The sequence below is a fragment of the Ranitomeya variabilis genome, chromosome 4, assembly GCF_051348905.1.
Source record: "Ranitomeya variabilis isolate aRanVar5 chromosome 4, aRanVar5.hap1, whole genome shotgun sequence".
Lineage (NCBI taxonomy): Eukaryota > Metazoa > Chordata > Amphibia > Anura > Dendrobatidae > Ranitomeya > Ranitomeya variabilis.
The window spans coordinates 645827693-645852297 of NC_135235.1; the positions used below are offsets into that span (position 1 = coordinate 645827693).

The window sequence follows — 24605 nt, forward strand, 5'->3', positions numbered from 1 at the left end:
GCCATGCTTGCTGCTGGGGCAGGGTGTGTGAGAAGGGTGGAAGCCACCATACGAAAGTGTAGCATGCAGAAAGTTTATTCATGTGGACTACATAAACAACTGGAATTGAAGGTAGCACATTGCCATTATGCAGCAAGACGGCTTTAAAGGGAACCTGTCACTCTCCCCAGGCGTTTGTAACTAAAAGAGCCACCTTGTGCAGCAGTAATGCTGCATTCTGACAAGGTGGCTCTTTTAGTTCGGGTCCCTGGCACTGCTGAAAGAATCGTTTTTGAAATTTGTCCCTCATACCGTGAAATCGCCACGGTGGCAGGTCTTTCCCCCCTAATCCAGATCCACCACAGCCATCAATCATGGCCTCTGCACTCCGGGCGTCGCCTCCTCTTCCTTCATTAGCATCTCCGGCGCCTGCGCTGTTATTTTTTTTTTCAGGCATGCGCAGTTGCGCTGCCCTTCGAACTTACAGCGCAGGCGCCGGGGACTCTAATGAAGGAAGAGGAGGCTGCGCCCGGCGCGCAGAGGCCATGATTGACGGTTGTAGTGCGTCTGGATTAGGGGGAAAAGACCTGTGGCAATTTCACGGTACGAGGGACAAATTTCAAAAATGATTCTTTCAGCAGTATCAGTGACCTTGTCAGAATGCAGCATTAGTGCTGCACAAGGTGGCTCTTTTAGTTACAAATGCCTGGGGGGGGTGACGGGTTCCCTTTAAGGCTTGTTTTGGACCAATTGATGAAGAGCCTCCATTCACCTGGATTATGACTTCTCTTCAGAGCTTCCATTAAACTGACATTGTTGCATGCCACAAGATCACCCTCCATGAGGAAGTATTGGACAAGATCTTTATCACGGTTGGGGAACTTAGAAATCCGATGCCACTGCTATAGCCTGGAACCTAAGAGCTTACTCTTGGGCATATCCAAATCTCTAACAAGATCATTCAGTTTACTTAGTGTTATAAAGTATGGTTCAGTTGAGGTTGCATGACCGCACAGCAAACACCGCTTATGATTAGCGGTGAAACCATCCCTTCCGGTCAGAGAGTCGTGGTTCCAACACTGTCAAAAGACAGTGGGAGTGCTCAGCTGTGATCGGAGGTATAAAGTTTACCTCCGATCACTGGTGTCAGTTGATGGGACAACTGCTCCCATCATCTGACACCTGCTGCCGCTAACAACAGCGAGAGCAGGAGCGGCGGATGGGAGTATTCACCCGCTCCTGCGCTGTAAATAAATAATTTAAAAAAAAAAACCTGGCGTGGGTTTCACTGTATTTTTGTTAACCAGCCAGGCAAAACTCACAGCTAGGGACTGCAACACTCATCTGTCAGCTTCAGCTTCAGCAAGGCTAGTTATCAATAATAATGGGGTCCCCACCCGTATTTTGTAATTATTTAAATAAATAACTTTAAAAAACGGTGTGGGGTCCCCTCATTTTTGACAACCAGCCTTGCTAAAGCAGACAGCTGGGGACTGGTATTCTCAGTCTAGTAATGGGCCATGGATATTCCCCCCAGCCTAAAATAGCAGCCCGCAGTCACCCAGAAAAGACACCTCTATTAGATGCGCCAATTCTGACGCTTTGCCCGCCTCTTCCCACTTGCCCTGTAGCGGTGGCAAGTGGGGTAATAGTTGGTGGGGGGTTGATGTCACCTTTGTATTGTCCGGTGACATCAAGCCCAAAGGTTAGTAATGGAGAGGCATCAATAAGACACCCCATTACTAACCTCCATAGTCACACTGTATGAAAACACAGACACCAAAAATGAAGTCCTTTAATTGAAAAAATTACAGACCAATTAAACCATACTTATGACCTCGCCTAATTTCTCCAAAGCCCACGTTCTCCTGTAATAAACCAAAAATAAAAAACAACAATATACATCACCTGTCAGTCATTCTGTCTCACGCCGTAATCCATGTCTGGGGGAAAAACGGTTTTCAAGCTCAGAGCCCCGCACTTACATTGTTTACTATGCAGTGGACTCTGGGAAAATGGCTGCTGGGGGCAGCGCATGGCCAGATTGAGATCTCTGCACCAAGATCTCATCTGTGCATGTGACGAAGCAGCAGCGAAACGTACGTTGGAGTGGTGTGTGCAGGGGATGGTGTGAGCTCCAGACTGGTGGGCATTGTGGCATTATGTGACTTTTTTTGATTCATATTTTCCAAGACCATTGCTTTTTTGATCACTTGATCACATTTGAGGCATTTACTATTATTATTTGCCTCTATTTACTTTTGTCCAATTTTTTGCAAGTTATTTATTTATTTATGCACTTTTATTGATCACATGATATGAATTTTTTGGCGTACTGACTGTTTTTTCACACTCGTTTATAAATTGTACATTTATTCACTTTATTATAATAAATCTATTTTTCACTATATATATATATATATATATATATATATATATATATATATAATCTATATATATATATATACACTCACTGGCCACTTTATTAGGTACACCTGTCCAACTTCTTGTTAACACTTAATTTCTAATCAGCCAATCACATGGCGGCAACTCAGTGCATTTAGGCATGTAGACATGGTCAAGACAATCTTCTGCAGTTCAAACCGAGCATCAGTATGGGGAAGAAAGGTGATTTGAGTGCCTTTGAACGTGGCATGGTTGTTGGTGCCAGAAGGGCTGGTCTGAGTAATTCAGAAACTGCTGATCTACTGGGATTTTCACGCACAACCATCTCTAGGGTTTACAGAGAATGGTCCGAAAAAGAAAAAAAATCCAGTGAGCGGCAGTTCTGTGGGCGGAAATGCCTTGTTGATGCCAGAGGTCAGAGGAGAATGGGCAGACTGGTTCGAGCTGATAGAAAGGCAACAGTGACTCAAATCGCCACCCGTTACAACCAAGGTAGGCCTAAGAGCATCTCTGAACGCACAGTGCGTCGAACTTTGAGGCAGATGGGCTACAGCAGCAGAAGACCACACCGGGTACCACTCCTTTCAGCTAAGAACAGGAAACTGAGGCTACAATTTGTACAAGCTCATCGAAATTGGACAGTAGAAGATTGGAAAAACGTTGCTTGGTCTGATGAGTCTCGATTTCTGCTGCGACATTCGGATGGTAGGGTCAGAATTTGGCGTAAACAACATGAAAGCATGGATCCATCCTGCCTTGTATGGAGCATCTTTGGGATGTGCAGCCGACAAATCTGCGGCAACTGTGTGATGCCATCATGTCAATATGGACCAAAATCTCTGAGGAATGCTTCCAGCACCTTGTTGAATCTATGCCACGAAGAATTGAGGCAGTTCTGAAGGCAAAAGGGGTCCAACCCGTTACTAGCATGGTGTACCTAATAAAGTGGCCGGTGAGTGTATGTATATGTGTGTATATATATATATATACAGTGCCTACAAGTAGTATTCAACCCCCTGCAGATTTAGCAGGTTTAATAAGATGCAAATAAGTTAGAGCCTTCAAACTTCAAACAAGAGCAGGATTTATTAACAGATGCATAAATCTTACAAACCAAAAAGTTTTGTTGCTCAGTTAAATTTTTATAAATTTTAAACATAAAAGTGTGGGTCAATTATTATTCAACCCCTAGGTTTAATATTTTGTGGAATAACCTTTGTTTGCAATTGCAGCTAATAATCGTCTTTTATAAGACCTGATCAGGCCGGCACAGGTCTCTGGAGTTATCTTGGCCCACTCCTCCATGCAGATCTTCTCCAAGTTATCTAGGTTCTTTGGGTGTCTCATGTGGACTTTAATCTTGAGCTCCTTCCACAAGTTTTCAATTGGGTTAAGGTCAGGAGACTGACTAGGCCACTGCAACACCTTGATTTTTTGCCTCTTGAACCAGGCCTTGGTTTTCTTGGCTGTGTGCTTTGGGTCGTTGTCTTGTTGGAAGATGAAATGACGACCCATCTTAAGATCCTTGATGGAGGAGCGGAGGTTCTTGGCCAAAATCTCCAGGTAGGCCGTGCTATCCATCTTCCCATGGATGCGGACCAGATGGCCAGGCCCCTTGGCTGAGAAACAGCCCCACAGCATGATGCTGCCACCACCATGCTTGACTGTAGGAATGGTATTCTTGGGGTCGTATGCAGTGCCATCCAGTCTCCAAACGTCACGTGTGTGGTTGGCACCAAAGACCTCGATCTTGGTCTCATCAGACCAGAGAACCTTGAACCAGTCAGTCTCAGAGTCCTCCAAGTGATCATGAGCAAACTGTAGACGAGCCTTGACATGACGCTTTGAAAGTAAAGGTACCTTACGGGCTCGTCTGGAACGGAGACCATTGCGGTGGAGTACGTTACTTATGGTATTGACTGAAACCAATGTCCCCACTGCCATGAGATATTCCCGGAGCTCCTTCCTTGTTGTCCTTGGGTTAGTCTTGACTCTTCGGACAAGCCTGGCCTCGGCACGGGAGGAAACTTTCAAAGGCTGTCCAGGCCGTGGAAGGCTAACAGTAGTTCCATAAGCATTCCACTTCCGGATGATGCTCCCAACAGTGGAGACAGGTAGGCCCAACTCCTTGGAAAGGGTTTTGTACCCCTTGCCAGCCTTGTGACCCTCCACGATCTTGTCTCTGATGGCCTTGGAATGCTCCTTTGTCTTTCCCATGTTGACCATGTATGAGTGCTGTTCACAAGTTTGGGGAGGGTCTTAAATAGTCAGAAAAGGCTGGAAAAAGAGATAATTAATCCAAGCATGTGAAGCTCATTGTTCTTTGTGCCTGAACTACTTCTTAATACTTTAGGGGAACCAAACAGAATTCTGGTGGGTTGAGGGGTTGAATAATAAATGACCCTCTGAAACAACTTTTCACAATTTAAAAAAAAAATAAACAAAGAAATAACATTCTTTTTTGCTGCAGTGCATTTCACACTTCCAGGCTGATCTACAGTCCAAATGTCACAATGCCAAGTTAATTCCAAATGTGTAAACCTGCTAAATCTGCAGGGGGTTGAATATTACTTGTAGGCACTGTATATATATATATATATATATTCGATGGTTTTTGGATTAAAAATATAGCAAATTATATACCTACTGCTACATGGTCTGTTGCTCCCTGTCCCCTGTGTGACACATCTTTTTCATATGTTTATACATATATGGATTTTTTTTATATATGTATAATTTTATATATTTTTTATATAAAAATTGGTTCATTGGACATTAATTGTTTTTAATTTATTTCTAATAAAATTATTGTGCATTGTGCGGCTTTTATGGATTATTTATAAGCATTTTATTTCATGGTCTTGTGTATAATCATGATTTGATTGTCAATAAAATAAAATTTAATCAATATATTTTTCTATTCTTTTGAATACTTTTTTGGGGTATATATTTTGATAATTAGGTCTGATCTAGATTGTAATGGATTAAGAGCTTGATATTCCAATTTTGTAACATTGTATTTAATATCCGTTTTGGACAATTCTTGAAGCTTTCAATTGTTTAGCAAAATTGCATTCTTCAATTTCTTAAATTGTTGGTTTAAAGATTCACGCTGATTAGCGTAAATATAATTGGTGCGATGTTGTTCTTAAAAGGTAGGACGAGTGTCATGAGACTACAATGGTATTTTTCTCACCGTATGACGTGTATGCAATCCGTATGAAATCCGTTTTTAAAATCCGCCTTTACATACAGTAATTCTGTCATTTCAAGCTAGTTTACTAACTAATAAAACAATGTTATATACAGATATAGATAGATACATATGTCATTGAGATATATAATCAGTGCAGTGCAACTTACTGAACATGTATAAAACCTACAAGAGAAAAAATTTGCAAAAACCCTGCTGTAACTAAGTAAATAAAAAACAAAAAGTGCATTTAAATAACACAGTTTTTAGTAATACTGTTTTTGATCAAAAATAGTATAAAAACCATCCCACCACGACAAGGTAACTCTGATCGGGACGGTCCTACACTGTCTAATATTAAAACCTTACTATTAGTGATTAGCGAGTATACTCGTTGCTCGGGTTGTCCCTAGCACGCTCGGGTGATCTCCGAGTATTTGTAAGTGTTCGGAGATTCTGTTTTTGTCACCTCAGCTGAAAGATTTACGGCTACTAGCCAGGCTGAGTACATGTGGGGGTTGCCTGGTTGCTAGGGAATTCTCACATGTGTTCAGCCTGTCTAGCAGCCATAAATCATTCATCTGAGGTGAGAAACTAAATCTCCGAGCAGTCGTAAATACTCGGAGATCACCCAGGAGTACACTCGCTCATCACTACTTACCATGTGTCAATGTTGACCTCAGTGTGAATAATGGCAGACAAACAAACCAGGCCCAACCAGTGAAACACAAGTCTGAGAAAGCCTTATATACAATCTCTAGCTCAGAAACAGGGAAGCCACACCCCGGCTTGCACAGAATGCAATAATACAAATAAAAAAACACAAAAATTGAGGTTCACTTGAGTTGGTACACATGTAGCTCATAAGCGCATGTTCACATTGGCCATAGACCTACAAGAGAAAAAATCAGCAAAAACCCTGCTGTAACTAAGTAAATAAAAAGCAAAAAGTGCATCTAAATAACAGAGTTTTTAGTAATACTGTTTTTGATCAAAAATAGCATAAAAGCGATCCCACCATGACAAGGTGACTCTGATCGGGACGGTCCTACACTGTCTAATATTAAAACCTTACCATGTGTCAATGCTGACCTCAGTGTGAATAAGGGCAGACAAACGGACCAGGCCCAACCTTTGAAACACAAGTCTGGTAAAGTCTTATATACAATCTGTTACGGAACCCCCCAGCACCCAGAATATGTTGTGCAGTAATATGTATGTATAATAGGTTCCATGTGAGATGCATGCCCCTAATGCATCAGCCCACAGGCTGCGCCCCTGGGCAGAGGGGACAAGATATCCCCCTTCTGACCTCCCCCACCTTTGTAATTCCCACAGTAAATATCGGCAGGCTCCGGCCACCTGCGGCTATTGTAATGTATGTCTGGCCTGCCGCTTTTCAATTGGCCCGCCCTCTGTATCTGTGTGATATATTCTGTGTCCTGTGAGTAAAGTGTTGTCACACTGGAAATACGTGGAGAAGCAGTGATCTTTTATATGCGCCCATGTAACCAAGCAATTCCAGCCAGTGTCCTTCATTCAGACTCCAGCCAAAGCAGAGTGGAACTCCTGAAACACGGGGTGGTACTGAAAGAGGTACTCCACCACGGTAGACCCCGTTACACAATCTCTAGCTCAGAAACAGGGAGATTGTATATAAGGCTTTCCCATTTTTTTTAAAATCCACTCATAACAAAAAATAAGTAAACAAAATATTTTTCCAATAAATACATTTATTTATGGAAATAAAAAATAAACAATAAAAGTAGACATATTTGGTATCACCGCGTCCGTAACAACCTGCTCTATAAAACTGTCCTAGTGAACACCATAAAAAATAAATAAAAAACGAGGCAAAAAACAATATTATCATGTCGCCGAACAAAAAGTGCAGTAAAACGCGATCAAACAGACAAATGTAAATAAAAATGGTACAGCTGAAAACATCATCTTGTCCCGCAAAAAACAAGCCATATTACAGCTCCATCAGCAAAAAACTAAAAAGTTATAGCTCTCAGAATAAAGCAATGCAAAAATAATTGTTTTTCAATAAAATCCGGTAGTTTTTATTGTGTAAAAACACTAAAGCATAAAAAAATATAAATTGGGTATCGCTGTAATTGTATTGACCTGAAGAATAAAGCTGCCCTAGCAATTTTACCACATGTTTACCACATCATTCTGTCTCCAAAAAATTAGAATAGAAAGCGATCAAAAATTGTCATGTGCCCAAAAATGGTCGCAATTAAAACGCCTGCTCGTCCCACAAAAAATAAGCCATAACATGACTCTGTTGGCCTAAATATGGAAAAAACTATAGCTGTCAAAATATGGTGATGGAAAAACTATTTTTCACAATAAAAAGCGGTTTTTAGTGTGTGACAGCAGCCAAACATAAAAACCCAATATATATCTGGAATCACTGTAATTCCATCGACCTAAACAATAAAGTCGCCTAATCACTTATACCGCACGAGGAATGGCATAAAAAAAAAAATAAAACCAATTCTTCATATGCCGTTGATTTTTTTTCATTCTGCCTCCCAAAGAGCGCACATTTATCCCGTGCACTGCCCTAAGCGCTTACACCAGGATTTCCATGTAAATCTCTGAAATATGTGATTCAGATGGAACCTCTGGCGGAAGATTCCCTATAATCAGGCAGATTGAGACACTGTGGATGCCATAGGACCTGTGTCCGTCTTTTTAGGATTGCATAAAAGTGCTGTCAGCCACAGTTTTGTGCACTTCTGAAAAGAAGGACCCCGCCGAACAGAGGCTAGAGGTAGTTCACAGTAAGTCTGTTGCTTCATTATAGTGAATTGACCCATCGGGGGTTTCATCTGTCACGTCACTCAGAGATTTAAATGTAGACCCCGATATAGGTGTTCAGTGTAGAGCGTCGGTTGTGATCATAAATCTTATGTAAAATATTCCCAATAAAAGCTTCAACTCAATCCACAAAAAAAGTCCCCACTCAGGTCTCATCTGTTAATGGAAATATAGGGGCTTTCACATTACTGGTAGCACTGGAAAAGCTAAATGGCTCTTCACCCCCAAAAGAAATTCAGCAAATTCTCTGCTCCCAAATCCAAATTTCCCCCTCTCCATTCTGAGCCCCAGTGTGCCTCCGTCTCTGGTTTTCCGTCTCCACTAGGCGTACACGCCCGAAAATTATGCACGACAAAGCACACATTCACTCTGTCGGAACTATTATAGTCTATTGCCTCATCGGCGCATATGCTCGAATCCCATTTTGTGAATCCCATGCGCTCGAATTCCAAAACGTTGTGTGAAAACACCCTTACTGGACTGCTTGGTTTTAATAAAATTCCTGCTTTCTCTGCTGTAGATGTTATTTATTTTCTTGCATAGAGCCATTAATTCAACATTTTACAGACATCATCTCTGTCACCATTGGGGCTCACAATCTAAATTCCCTATTAGTATGTCTTTGGAAAGTGGGAGGAAATCTGGAGGAAATCCCACGCAAACACAGGGAGAACCTGCAAACTCTTTGCAGTTGCTGTCCTTGATGAGATTTAAACCCAGGACCCCATCGCTGCAATAGTGCTAAGTACTGAGCCTCTGTGCGGCCCAGCTCTATGAATGGTGAGGTACGTATAACTCCGCACCCACACCACTGCTTCAGCTTCCTGTGTATACTGCACATTGTCGATAGGTGGTGGGGGCGGGTTTAAACAGATTAGCTGGACTGCCTTGCACAGGACTCTAAATCCAGCAGTCGTAATACACTGCTGATAAAACACTGATTGTATTGAAACTACAGAAAGCTGCTGAGCAAGTGACACATCCATAAAATCAGGTCTCTTCCCCCACATTATGCAGCTCTTCAGATTCCATAGCAAAAACCTGCTGATAGATTCCCTTTAAGGACCTGTAGTTTCTGGTCTGGATAGTGCCAACAGCTTGAGAAGAGCTGATCTCCAACAATTTTGTGTCATTCGTATTTGCATCACATCTGTATCTAGTTCGTGTGAAGCTGCTTTGGGAAAACATTTAACTTGCGTTCTAGTTCATACTAAACAGAACGTATACATGTTATATCTAATCATGTTTCCCCTTATTATCTTCAGTAATTGTATTATTACATGGGAGGGACTTTTCATAATTTTACAATGGCTCATCTTCTTCCATTTAGGTCCCTACAATATTGGATCTTCTCAGTGGAGATCTTCTATATTAGAGATTTTTTCCTGATTTACCGGTCAAAGATGGATAGGGACAAGGACAAGACGGCAGAGAAGATATTGAACCTCACCCTAGAGATTCTCTCCCGGCTTACTGGAGAGGTGAGAGATTCTGATGACGTCACATTACATCATTCTTATCTATGGGAATAACAGATGGACAGAACTGGAGAGGTGAGGATTCTGGAAATGTCTGTAGTGAGGATTATTAATGTGTCTCTCCATAACCAGGATTACACAGTAGTGAAGAAGACCTCTAGTGAGCGCTGTCAGGAACCTGTGTCTGAGGGATTGGGAAGACCCCTGAGCCCAATCACGGGGCCTCCACCTCTCCCCATGATACATGAGGACATCAATAAGCAGAAGATCCTAGAACTCGCCTACAAGATGATTGAGCTGCTGACTGCAGAGGTGACACTGCTGGGAATGCTGGGACATTATACAGTAACACTATGAAGGGATCGGGGGGATGACGATATCATTGTATGTGTCAGGTTCCTATAAGGTGTCAGGATGTCACCGTCTATTTCTCCATGGAGGAGTGGGAGTATTTAGAAGGACACAAAGATCTGTACAAGGATGTCATGATGGAGATTCCCCAGCCCCTCACATCACCAGGTAATAGTACTAAATATACACTTGTAGTGAAGCATGGTTCCTGGACTGTCATTTCTTTTTAAATAATATCTTATTTGCAAACACCCATTTCCAAACCAACTCCAGAATATTTGACACACTATGTTACAGTTGGTACGGAAAGTATTCAGACCCCTTTACATTTTTCACTCTTTGTTACATTGCAGCCATTTGGTATGTTCAAAAAAGTTCATTTTTCTCTCATTAATGTATACTCTGCACCCCTTCTTGACTGAAAAAAGTATAGTCATGAGTCTTCTTGAGAATGATGCAACAAGTTTTTCACACTTGGATTTGTGGATCCTCTGCCATTCGTCCTTGCAGATCCTCTCCAGTTCCATGAGTGTGGATGGTGAATGTTGGTGGACAGCCATTTTCAGGTCTCTCCAGAGATGCTCAATTGGGTTTAGGTCAGGGCTCTGGCTGGGCCAGTCAAGAATGGCCACAGAGTTGTTCTGAATCCACTCCTTTGTTATTTTAGCTGTGTGCTTAGGGCCATTGTCTTGTTGAAAGGTGAACCTTTTGCCAAGTCTGAGGTCCAGAGCATTCTGGAAGAGGTTTTCATCTAGGATATCTCCGTACTTGGCTGCATTCATGTTTCCTTCAACAACAACCAGTCGTCATTTCCCTGCAGCTGAAAAACACCCCTATAGCATGATGCTGCCACCACCATGTTTCACTGTTGGGATTGTATTGGGCAGGTGATGAGCAGTGCCTGGTTTTCTCCACACATACCGCTTAGAATTATCACCAATAAGATCTATCTTCGTCTCATCAGACCAGAAAATCTTATTTCTCATAGTCTGGGAGTCCTTCATGTGTTTTTTAGCAAACTCTGCGGGCTTTCATATGTCTTGCACTGAGGAGAGGCTTCCGTCAGGCCACTGTGCCATAAAGGCCCGACTGGTGGAGGGCTGCAGTGATGGTTCACTTTGTAGAACTTTCTCCCATCTCCCTACTACATCTCTGGAGCTCAGCCACAGTGATCTTTGAGTTGCTCTTTACCTCTCTCACCAAGGCTCTTCTCCCACGATTGCTCAGTTTGGCTGGACGGTCAGGTCTTGGAAGACTTCTGGTGGTCCAAAACTTCTTCCATTTAAGGCTTATGGAGGACACTGTGCTCTTAGGAACCTTGAGTTCTGCAGAAATTCTGTTGTAACCTTGGCCAGATTTGTGCCTTGCCACAATTCTGTTTCTGAGCCACTTGGCCAGTTCCTTTTGACCTCATGATTCTCATTTGGTCTGACATGCACTATGAGCTGTGAGGTCTTATATAGACATGTGTGTGCCTTTCCAAATCAAGTCCTATCACTTTAATTAAACACACCTGGCCTCCAATGAAGGAGTAGAACCATCTCAAGGAGGATCACAAGGAAATGGACAGCATGTGACTTAAATCTGCGTGTCTGAGCAAATGGTCTGAATACTTATGACCATGTGACAGTTCAGTTTTTCTTTTCTATTAAATTTGAAAGAAATTCTACATTTCTGTTTTTTTTCAGTCAAGATGGAGTGCAGAGTGTACATTAATGTGAAGAAATGAACTTTTTTGAATTTACCAAATGGCTGCAATGAAACAAAGAGTGAAAAATTTAAAGGGTTCTGAATACTTTCCGTACCCACTGTATATATGAAGGTTTCATGCGCGGGTTCACTTTATGTTTTAATTTTAAGGAAATGTGTCTAAAAGACTAGGGAGTAAGTAATAGTTTGTGAACATGCAATCTCTTAAAAATTATTTTTATTTCTAAATTACTAAAATATACACGAGCCCAGCGTGACAAACACTCAAGTATAATTACATTGGCGCCAACAAATCGTACTCTCTAGGGTACCAACCTCCACAGACAGGCAGGAACTATCTAGGATTTATGTAGGGACCTTCTATGTATTTTGTATAATGCTTAAAGATGTTACTTGGGTCTATGCTAGCATGCATGGTATGATGTTTTGGAGATTGTAAGAAACCTACAATGCAATGTAATTATATTTGAGTGTTTGTCACACTGGCTTGGTGTATATTTTACGGTTGACCCGTAGAAGCGCAACAGCCGTCGTCACTCGCATACTCCCATCTCCCATTCTCCCATTGAAGATGTTTTAACCGTTTGTGTTTCTTCAATAAAGCATGGATTTTCTAGACTGGTGAGTGCCACCTCTGCTTTCTACATACTTGGACTTACAGTACTGTGTTTCCTCTTGGTGAGCACCCGACGTCTCAGGTTACATGCTTGCAGCAGTATTAAACACGGAGCTGGCAAACCAGGCTATTGTGGTTCTAGCGGTGCGGATCACTTTTTTTCTTTCATTGTGGTATATTTTAGTAATTTAGAAAAAAATAATAATTTTTAAGCGATTACATGTTCAGTGCTTTGACTTTACTCATGACCTGACCCAGGAAGTTGGTTGGAGGACCATTCTTCCAGCCCAGTCCACTATTGGATTGCACTGGTGGACACAGTCAGGAGAGCGTCCCTGTGCAAGAACAATATATTGACCCTTTACGGTCCAATAATCATAATGCAAAATTCCACCTATTTTGGAGATATAAATGAACCCTTTTACCTCTCGGGCCCCTATGTAGCCAAACAGGTTGCACAAATGATATGTTTGCCCCTGTTGGATAATTGTCCATTCACATTCAAACTGGACATTCCTATAGCTATACACTCAGGTGAGTAATAGCAGAGATGTCACAAATTCCACTAATAAATTAATTGATGTAGTATTGTGGCACCACGATTATTAGGAAACTACTTAATTGCACACCATTATGATCACTACCTGACTACCGCTGTTTATTTTGAGGCTAAGTTCGTCAGAATGGCTTCTGCAGCCATACACTGGACTTTAAAACTTGTGACATGTACGTCATTTGAAGCTTCAAAAAAATGGGCAAGTAGGAATCTGTCTATCCAAATTGATCACCAACTATAGTGAGGTGAAGTAAAGTGAAATAACAATAACGTGCTTTACAGTCCCCAGCCCATCAGCAATCCATGTCTCCCCATTTTTTATGGAGTAGGTCAGGTACAATAATCTGAACTCGAAAATTAAAAATATATTGTAGAAAATAAGGTCAACATGTTCACATTTCTGAGGGCCAGATATAAATCTGCAGATGCATTATTTTCCTACACTCAACAAAGAAGGAGAGAAACATTCAGAAGAGGAAGCTTGTGAGAAAGCAGTTAGGTGGGTCCTTATGATTATTCACTGTTCCTTGATCTGAGGTACACTTTTTCAACCAATTTTGTAAAGATATTATACACATTAGAGTAATATCTGCCAAATCTATCAATTTAGGCCGGAAGACGCATCTTTTCCCGAACAGATGATGTTGGTAAAAAAAGAAGAATAGGGCAAATAAAAATCTAACTTTTCTTGTTAGTTTTTGTTCTTATGGGAGATTGAGTAATGCAGAGGTGTATGAGAGCAGCTTCTTCCCTCATCCCCATTTAAAGTGTATGACAACCTTAATCAGTAAATTGGATTCTGCTGCATGCAATGCAATTCGTATGAACATTTTTATATAGCGATGTTATAAAATATCCATATCACATTATGATAAAAGTTTTTTTCCCACTTTAAAATAATATTATTTTACTTTTGCCAGGTGACTGTATCAGTCGGTCAAAGGGACATGTGATATGTTCTAATTTTAAACTAGATGATCGTGGGTTCACACAAAAGACATGTAAAGAGCACATCATTACTCCAAATATAACTTCAACCTATCCAAGGAATGATCTACCATCTGCTGATCTTCAACAACTCGTAGCTTCTGATTCATCACAGAATGTTAAGAATGTTAAGAAAAATAAAAATAACCGAAGAAATGTTAAATATCTAAGATCTCAGAAGGGTAAGAAGTCCTATTCATGTTCAGAATATGGGAACTCAAATCAAACTCTCCATCGACACAATATTCACCTCCCCTCCTCGTTCCTCCACTGATCAAGTGACCGCACATTTCAGCACTGCGGGTGCCGTGTAGCAATCGCATCGGCTGTCAGTGTCTGCATCGGTGACATCATGGGCGATTGAACGTGATGCCCCATCTCTAGTGATTGCTTTCAACTGTATCGGTATCCAGCAAATACAGTAGAATTTGCGATGGCGGTCAGGGGGCCTGATGCTGCCACTGCGCCCCCTGCCCCACTCACTGGCCTATCGATACAGTTAACAGTAGCGTAGCGCCGGGTGACCGCTCTTCTACCACCCCAGTAGCTACACTACAGATGGGGAGAGGTCAATAGAGGCTAACATTTCTTTAACCCCTTTGAGATTAAGTCCTTTTTCGTTTTTGAATTTGTTTTTCGCTCCCCTTCTTCCCAGAGAGAGAACTTTTTTATTTTTCCCTCAATGTGGCCATGTGAGGGCTTGTTTCTTGCGGTACAAGTTGTACTTTTCAATGACCCCATTGGTTTTACTATACTGTGTACTCAAAAACTGGAAAAAAAATTCAAAGTGCGGTGAAATTGCAAAAAAGTGCAATGCCACAACGTTTGTTTGGATTTTTTTTTTAGCATGTTGACCAAATGCTAAAAATGACCTGCCCTTATGATTCTCCAGGGCATTAAGAGTTCATGGACACCAAACATGTCTATGTTCTTTCTTATTTAAGTGGAGAAAAAAAAATCTAAAATTTGTTACAAAAAAAAAAGAATTGCGCCATTTTCTGAGACCTGTAGTGTCTCCATTTTTCGTGATCTCAGGTTGGGTGAGGGCTTATTTTTTGCCTGCCAAGGTCACATTTTTAATAATACCATTTGAGTGTAGATACAATCTTTTGATCGCCCGTTATTGCATTTTATTGCAATGTTGTGGCGACCAAAAAAACCCGTAATACTGGCATTTTGAATTTTTTTCTTGTTATTCCGTTTAGTGATCGGGTTAATTCTTTTTGTTTATTGATAAATCCAGCTATTCTGAACATGGCAATACCAAATATGTGTATGTTTGATTTATTTTTTTTATTGTTTTATTTTGAAGGAGGTGACTTAAACTTTTATTTTTTTATATTTTAAAAAACATTTTTTACTTTTGGCATGTTTCAATAGTCTCCATGGGAGACTAGAAGCTGCCATAATTCTATCGGCTCTGCTACATACAGGCGATGATCAGATTGCCTGTATGTAGCAGAATACCTCCCGGTGGTCGGCGCTCATAGCAGTCCAGCAGTGCCAACCCATCGGTGACCAGTAATCACGTGACGGGGTGACTGATGGGCAGATTTCCAGCGCAATTGGTGGAAGCGCATGTTAAATGCTGCTGTCAGCGTTTGACAGCGACATTTAATAGGTTAATAGCCATGGATGAATCGCGGTTCCACCTGCTGCTGTTCCGGGCACATGTCAGCTGTTCAAAACAGCTGACATGTGCAGGGAAAGATGTGGACTCACCACCAGAGCCCACATCAAAGGGGGAGACACAACATGCGCCGTACTAGTACGGCGCATGTCGTGAAAGGGTTAAAGTGTATGACATCCTTAATCAGTAAATTGAATTCTGTTGCATGCCTTGCAATTTGAATGGATATTTTTATATAGCAATGTTATAAAATATCCATCTTACATTATGTTTATGTTGTTTTAAAATGAAAAAAAAAACTTCATTTTTCTTTTGGCAGGTGACTGTATGAATCATTCAAAAGGACATGTGATGTCTTCTAATATTAATGTGGATGATCGTGGGTTCACACAAGAGAAATGTACAGATCACGTTATTACTGCAAGCATAACTCCAGCCTCTCCAAGGGAAAATCTATCATCTGCTGATTGTCAACAACTTCTATCTTCTGATTCATCACAGAATGTTAAGAAAAAGAAAAATAACAGAAGAAATGTTGAACATGAAACATCTCACATGAGGAAGAAGTCCTATTCATGTTCACAATGTGGGAAATGTTACACTCGGAAACCAAATCTTGTTTACCACCAAAAAACCCACACAGGGGAGAAACCATTTTTATGTTCTAAATGCGGGAGATGTTTTAAAAAGAGATCACATCTTGTTGAACATGAGAAACGTCACACATGTCAGAAACCATTTTCATGTTCAGAGTGTGGGAAAGGTTTTAACCAGAAATCAGATCTTGAAGCGCATCAGAGAATTCATGCAGGGGAGAAACCGTATTCATGTTCTGAATGTCAGAAATGTTATAATCAGAAATCAGAACTTGCTACCCACCAGAGAATTCACACAGGGGAGAAGCCATTTTTATGTTCAGAATGTGGGAAATGTTTTCACCAGAAATCAATTCTTGAAGCACATCAGAAAATTCACACAGGAGAGAAACCATATTCGTGTCCTGAATGTCAGAAATGTTATAATCGTAAATCAGATCTTACAGTCCATCAGAGACTTCACACAGGAGAGAAGCCATTTGTATGTTCAGAATGTGGGAAATGTTTTCATCAGAAATCACATCTTGTTACACATCGTAGAATTCACACAGGGGAGAAGCCATATTCATGTTCTGAATGTGAAAAGTGTTTTATCCACAGATCAAATCTTGTTATACATCGAAGAGTTCACACAGGCGAGAAGCCATATTCATGTACTGAATGTGAGAAATATTTTAGTCACAAAGCACTTCTTATTAGACATCAGAAAATTCACACAGGAGAGAAGCCGTATTCATGTTCTGAATGTGGGAAAAGTTACAATGCTAAATTACACCTTGCTGCACATGAAAGAATTCACACAGGGGAGAAGCCATTTTCATGTTCAGAATGTGGGAAATGTTTTAACCAGAAATCACATCTTGTTACACATCAGAGAAGTCACACAGGAACAAAGCCATATTTATGTTCGGCATGTGGGAAATGTTTTAACCAGAAATCACATCTTGTTAGACATCAGAGACGTCACAAAGAGGAGAAGCCATGATGATATTCTGAATGTGTAAACTATAATAATGCTAAAATTAATGTCAATATACATCAGAGAATACAAGCAAGATGTAATTGTTATGTTCAGAATAAAGAAAATGTTTAAATCTGACAACTAGTTTTATTGACTTCCAAGCACTGACACTTGGGTGAAGCCGTATTCATATATCGGTAGGTGGCTACCTGCTTGTTCTGCCATGTGCTGGTTTCTCTTGGCTCAATGCAGTTACAGAATCGCTCCTGAAGGCAATTCTCTCACCTCCTTTGTCGTCACATTGACAGAGCAGTCCTTTCTGCTCTGCTCTGTCAATTCATGTTCATTAACAACCGACTCCCCTCTGCCTAGCTCAGTGCAGGCGCACTGTGTTAGTGCAATTTACATTGCATGAGCTGGTGCATGAGTAGTGAAAATAACTCTGCAAATGACTCTTATTTTCAGTGCCTACACTGGATATCAGTGTATCTAGCAGGCTTGTCTCACCAGTCATGCAAAATAAATTACATTGCTCAGGCAGTATAAATCGCACTGACTTAACTACCTACCGATACTTGTTTAGCCCCTGTGATGCAGTGACCCCTATTACAGGTAGGGGACGCTGCATGGTCTCCCAAGAATACACATGGAGGTGTATTGAGGCCATAGGAATGCATGGCAATTGCAGGCATAACTGTGGTAATTAGACAAAGTCCAGCATTATTGTGAATGGCCGGTATGTGTTTGTCGCAGAGTCAGATACTCTGCACTGTCAGCCTGAAGTAAGGATGTTCTGGGACCTGTAGTCCCACAAGTAATTGTGTTTGTATAATTGTGAAGGGAGGCTGGCAGGGCTAGTTATGAGAGCTGGGCGGGTCGAACTAGCCACACACACCACCCATTTATGGGAGTGGTTACAACAAGTATATAATGTGAACAGGGGGTGGGTCACATGTCGCTGAGTGTGGACCTTAATGGTTCTGTGCTGGAAGGTCCTGGGAGCCTATGTGTTGGGAGTGCTAACTTCCTGAATAGCATGTGGTGGGGCTTGGACCTGGGGCCTGTGTGTTGGACGTCCCAGTCAGGGCCAGGGACAGACATCCTGAAGAGCACCTGGTGAGGCCATGGTCCTGGAAGGCCTTTGTGTTGGGAGGTCCTGGGCGTAGGACTGGATCCCTGATGAGCACATGGGGAGGCTTGGACCTGGAGGCCTGTGTGTTGAATGGTCTCAGGTGGGGACGGATGTCCTGAATATCGCACAGAGGCTGTGTGTGCAGAGTCGGTGAGGGCTGCTGTGTGGGAAAGCTACCGTCCTTCGGTGGGTCTGGACTGGCTGGTGTGTGCCTGCCAGCAGGGCCGCCATCAGGGCATTACTGCCCTTACTACTGTATGGCGCCCGATGAACAGTAGCAAGAAGGGGCCCGGATGCGCTGGCAGCCTGGCCCTCTCCCTTCCTACTGCTGGTCGGGCCCCAGGCGCAGTAGTTCATGGCTGCTGCAAGCCAGATACATAACAGCACTGCTGTGATTTAAAAATACAGCTACAGTGTTGTTAGTGCATCTGGCATCCAGACATGGGTGCTGTACCTTTAAGCAGCAGCAGGCCCAAGTGCATCATGGTCCTGACGCCGGTCATGTGACATGCTGCGCGCTCTTAATGTGGGAGCAGACTGCAGTGCAGCATGTCATTTTTGTGGGAGACAGGAGAAGATACTGAAGTCGGCGGTGAGCAGGGAGAGGAGGCGGGCAGTGTGTGAGGACTCAGAGGAAGCTGCAGAGAGGAGTGAGGTGAGAGGAGATGGGAGTCTGCTGATGTGAGTGAGGAGAGGGGAGGCTGCTAAGGGGAGGATATGAGAGGCTGCTGAGGTGAGGAGAGGGGAGGCTGCTGAGGTGAGGAGAGGGGAGGCTGCTGAGGAGAGGGGAGGCTGCTGAGGTGAGGAGAGGCTGCTGAGGTGAGAAGAGGCTGCTGAGGTGAGGATAGGGGAGGCTGCTGACAGGGGAGGCTGGTGAGGTGAGGAGAGGCTGTTGAGGTGAGGATTGGGGAGGCTGCTGATGAGGCTGCTGAGGTGAGGGGAGGCTGCTGAGGAGAGGAGGCTGCTGAGGTGAGGAGAAGGGAGGCCACTGAGGTGGCTGCATCTGGCAGGGTGAGGCTGCTGAGGGAATTCTGCATCTGGCTTGGGGAGGCTGCATCCGGCAGGTGGAGGCTGCTTACGGGAGTGAGGAAAGGCTGCTGAGGGAAGTCTGCGTCCTGCATCCAACAGGGTGAGGTTGAGGAGGGGGCAGCGATGATGACCATGGCTAGTTGACAATGAGCGGCGGAGCCAATTGCGTTTTAATAGGGTGCCAACCTCTGCGGACAGGTAGGAACAAATGGGGTGATCTCCCTTAATGCTTGACTGACCAGGCTCCGATCGCAAAAAATGGAAACATTGCGGGTCTTAGCAAATGACTTCTTTTTTCTCTTTTGACAACTTTGGATTTTTTTTTTCACCGCATAAATAAAAATTAATCTATACATATTGGGTATCTATGAACTCGTAATGACCTGGAGAATCATAATGGCAGGTCAGCTTTAGCATTTGGTGAACATGGTAATGAAAACTACCAAGAGCAATTGTAGAATGCCACTTTTTTTGCAATTTCACTGCACAATTTGTTTTCCCATTTTTCAGTACACTATTTGGTAAAACCAATCCTGTCGATCAAAAGTACAACTTGTCCTGCTAAAAACAAGCCCTCACATGGCCATGTTGATAGAAAAATAAAAAGTAGGTATATATGATTGGGAAACCTCTTTATTTGGAAAATTGGTCTGGGCTTCCACTGCAATGGATGGACTGGCACTGATCTCCTGGCCTGCATCCTCATACATGCTGTGAGGCTGCTGAGTTCTAGGCAGGAGACCCGCAGCCTATCCATGCACCGCGGTCCAAGTGCAGACCGATATCCACCGACAGCTTCGATAAATCTACAGAAAGTAGAATACCATAATCTGCAATCAGAAATACAGATTATAAAAAAAAGTCACAATCTGGTTTCAATTTATATAAAAAAAAAAATGTATGTGACTCATTCCTTTAAAGAAAAAGAAAAATATACCTAAAAAGATTATTGGGTATTTTAACAAAGTTTTAATAGGCTAGAGTCTACCTTGTCGTGGTGGCGGCTTAAAATTCTTTTGGCCAGAACAAAAGCAGATGGCTATATAAATGATCTTGGAACTGTGAATGTGTGATTGGTGAGGACGTGGTGCAGAAGTGGAGTTTTTCCAAGAGAGGGTGGTGGGACTGTGGAAGATTTGAGGGGTGGAGGCGGAGCTGGGGTGGAGCCTGGGTGGAGTCTCAAGGGGGCCCAAAATTGTTTACAGTATGGGGCCCTGAAATTCCTAGTGGCAGCCCTGCCTGCCAGGTAAGTTGGTGAACCCCGTAAGGCAGTTTCTCCAGGAGAGAGGACTGACGAGGAGTCAGCAGGTGGAGCAGGAGCTCCCGTAAGACTGTTGGTGCTTGTTATGTACTATGAACTGTGTGGTAATAACCCAAGGCAACTGGTGAGAAGAGGACCAGCATGTTTAGTTGCCGCAAACTAATGATGTGCAATTTAATGTGATGTCCTGACACAGTGTGTAATGGACTGTTCGTGATACGGTTTATGATTCTTTAATAAACCACATAGACTGTTGAAATGAATAAACCGTGCCTGTCTGAGTGTATCCCGTTGCCAAGCGAGTGTCCCCCAACACATGCGGTGAGCACTATCCCACACACCATAGAAAAAAAAATGTCCCGGATAACCCCATTGCCGAATGTGTCTATCTATCCAGAATGAGGGTATCCATGGGCCATTTATTTATTTTATTTCTCTCCAGAACGCTTTTTTATGTAACTTTAAGTCTAAATAAACTTTCCAACTGCTTCACTTCGTGAGAAGAGAAATCCAGGAACCTACGGCGCAGTTCGGTCCGGAAGTTGTCACTGGTGTTAATCCAGCGCCTCCGCTCTTGCAATCACTGTCCTCCTTATTACTTTGCGTGGATGATGTGGCCTACATCATCCACACGGCGTTCTCCATCACGCACCTGCACAGACGCACTTCTCTCTGCATTGCTGAGGGCAGAGCAAAGTACTGAAATGCAGGAGAAATGCCGGCACATGCTCACTACAGTACTTTGCTCTGCAGGAGAGCAATGGAGAACACTGTGGATGACGTAGGACGTGTCATCCTCACGACACAAAAAGGAGGATGGTAATCGCAAGAAGAAACGAGGTACCGAATCAAGCCCAATGACACCAATTGGACTGGACCGCACCGTAGTTGAGTGCAATAAAAGGTCTTTTTTTTTGTTTGTGTTATGCTATGCACATTGGGGACATATAGACATCATTCTAGAATACTCTATATGAGGGCTTACAGATGCTGGCCCTACTTTGTATGGGAAAAACCTGGTGACATATCCCCTTTAAACTTTTATTTTCACACAGTCTTCTGTCCCTTTGAGATGTGATAGAAATATTTGAGTGCACACACATCATCACAATGTAAAGATACAGTTTAACCACTATTAACATTAAATAATAATTTTATTTATATAGGGCCAACATATTCCGCAGCACTTTACAATTAAGCGAGCACATGTGCAAACTATAAAGGCATCACAAAGTAACACATAGTTTAACAGTTACAGTGGGAGTGAGGATCCTGCTCACAAGCTATAATCTATAATCAAATAGGGGGACACAATAGGTAGAACATGCTTGTCATGTATGGTCCAGCCATCATTCTAATAATAATAGAGCATTTCAAATAAGCTGGATGAGCTGGTGTTCAGCCAGTATGTGTCTAAGTACAGTTACCAAATAATATTCGATGCATAAAGGTTCTGAACACAGATGAATAGGAGGGACCAGATTCTGAGTAAAATTTAGAAAGGGAGAACAGGGAAGAGTTAAATTAATGAAGTGAGGTTATAAGCCTATCAAAAGAGATGTGTTTTTAAAGCACACTTAAAAACGAGGCGGGGTAGGTATTAGTTGGATCGTCCAGGGTAGTTCATTCCAGAAAAATGGCACAGCACGATAGAACATAGGAGGAGAAACAAGAGAGAATTGTGTCCTTGAGGCAAAGAGAGTTGAGCATAGTGAGGAGGAGCTGGTGATCCACAGTGTTGAATGCTGCATTAAAATCCAGGGGAATCAGCAAAGAGTAGTGACCATTAGATTTCACTGTTACTAGATCATTAGAGACTTTAGTGAGGGTAGTTTCAGTAGATCATTAGAGACTTTAGTGAGGGTAGTTTCAGTAGTATGGAAAGAGTGGAGACCAGATTGTAAAGAGTCAAGAAGAGAGTGATCTGAGACATAGCTGATTGTATGTGAGTGGACACAACATTTAAGGAGTTTAGAAACGAAGGTAAGATTAGAGACAGGTCTATACTTACCAGTGCAGTTCTAGTCGAGGGATGTTTTTTCAAGTAAAGGATTCATGACCGCATGTTTGAAGAGGGGAAGATACCGAAGGAAAGAAAGAGGTTAAATATTTTAGTTATGTAGGTAGGAACAGCTGGGGAGAAGGACTGAAGGAGATCTGAAGGAATAGGGTCACTGGTGCAGGTTGTAGGTCAAGAAGAAGCAAGGAGTCTACTTCTGTAACAGGCTCAAAGTTGGAAAGTGAGTTTGAGGTGCGGAAAGCAATGGGTTGCAAGCTCTGAGGGGATTGTTCAAAAATGTCCTGAATTATACGATTGATTTTTTTTGTAGGAAATAAGTGGCCAGATCGTCAGCGGTGAAGTTGGTGACAGGACCCTGTACTTTAGGGCGCAGGAAGGAGTGGAGAGTTTAAAAGTTATTTTGGACTGTAGAATAGTGATGTGATGAGGGTGGTGAAGTAAACTTGTTTGGCGAGATGCAGAGCAGAGTTATACGTTTTTTAGCATGAATTTGTGATTATCTCTACTAATGCTCTCCATACTTTGAGCAATGCTGTAGAAAACATGTTTGCAGCTTGTGCCAGGGTTCCCATTGTCAATTCGAGTCTTTCTGGTGCTGCTTCATCTAGGTCAACTGCAATCTATTATTATAATGTGACAATTCCAGGAACTGGTTGGTTTGTCTGGAGGGCGGTACAAATCCAGCACTCACATGGAAAAGTATCACAGGTTTACTGCAACAGAGAGGAGTCAGAAGACTGCAGTGTCTGATTTTTCCTCCTCCGGCACTGATTAGAAGCACTTTACCTTCATATTAAATGGTGCAAGTTTGTTTTATCAGTACAGGGGTTAATCTATTCAGTTAAGAGCTCTTGGAAGTTTTCCTGCATTAAGATGCTCAGCTGTTCACTGTTAGCCACTCTCATCTCTTATATAATCTGGGTCCTGGCAAGCATTCATAGCCAGATCTAGCTCATGCTGCATGGTTAATAGATAGTGGTTGGAGGTTGTTTGAGAAGGTGTTTTGTGGATTTATCTGAGACTGTTGCTATGTTTTCGGTGTGAGGTAATTCCACTCCTCCTACTTTGATTTGACCCCATCCACCAGTCCCCGGTGTGTACCTTTGTTGTTTGTGTGAATATATTTGTATAATTGATATTTTCCTTTAACCTTGTTTGTATTACCTTGTTAGTGTGTTTAGTGTGTAACCTACTCCTCTTCTCCCTGGGTGGGGTTGGGGTACAGACTGAGGTTGGATTCAGAAGCTATGTCCAGGTTTGTGGCCCTAGCATCTTCACCATCAGAAGTAATATGGGAAACTGGGCAAGCTAGAGCGCCCCTAGCGATAGGGACAGGGAATGAGCTCCCTGGTCCTGGGATACCAGACAACAGAGTCGTGACAAAGGGTTTAAAGAGTCTAACAGTATGGACTCCAAAGGAAGGAAACATGCAAGTAACAGGGAGGTAACCTGGAAAGAATGTTGTGATGAAAGGAGCAGACCAATACTTTCACCTTGTCTGCTTTTAGGTCTGGAGGTATGACAGAGAGAGGAGTAACGACGGTGTTGTCTGGCTGCTGGATCCAGGTTTCAGTGAGAGCCAGGGTGTTAAGGGAATTAGAAAGGAAGAAGTTGTGGATGTATGGGAATTTGTTACATGTTGACCTTGAGTTCAAGAGGGTACAATTGTAAGAGACAGGAGAAGGTGAGCACTGAATGTTGATGAGATTAGCAGTCATTGTATGTGCAACAGGACGAGAGATATGAATTCTAGATTCTAGAGCAATGAGGCCCAGAATTAGGGGAGATGTCGCCAGTGACACATAGAAGGAGAAAAAAAAGAGAGCAGGTGGTTCAATGATTTTGTGTGAGCGCTTTGTGCACTGTAT

General features: G+C 42.4%; 1 protein-coding gene across 1 annotated transcript in view; it reads left to right on the top strand.

The window, feature by feature from the left end:
• LOC143768167 (uncharacterized) overlaps positions 1-17436 on the top strand; it is an 80398-nt gene extending 62962 nt beyond the window's left edge. The window contains exons 9-13 of the mRNA XM_077256855.1: positions 9741-9891; positions 10021-10200; positions 10284-10407; positions 14042-14290; positions 16058-17436. Coding sequence (XP_077112970.1) covers positions 9741-9891; positions 10021-10200; positions 10284-10407; positions 14042-14290; positions 16058-17319 — 1966 coding nt within the window. The 3' untranslated portion in view covers positions 17320-17436. The remainder of the gene's footprint in view (positions 1-9740; positions 9892-10020; positions 10201-10283; positions 10408-14041; positions 14291-16057) is intronic.
• Positions 17437-24605: the final 7169 nt, after the last annotated feature.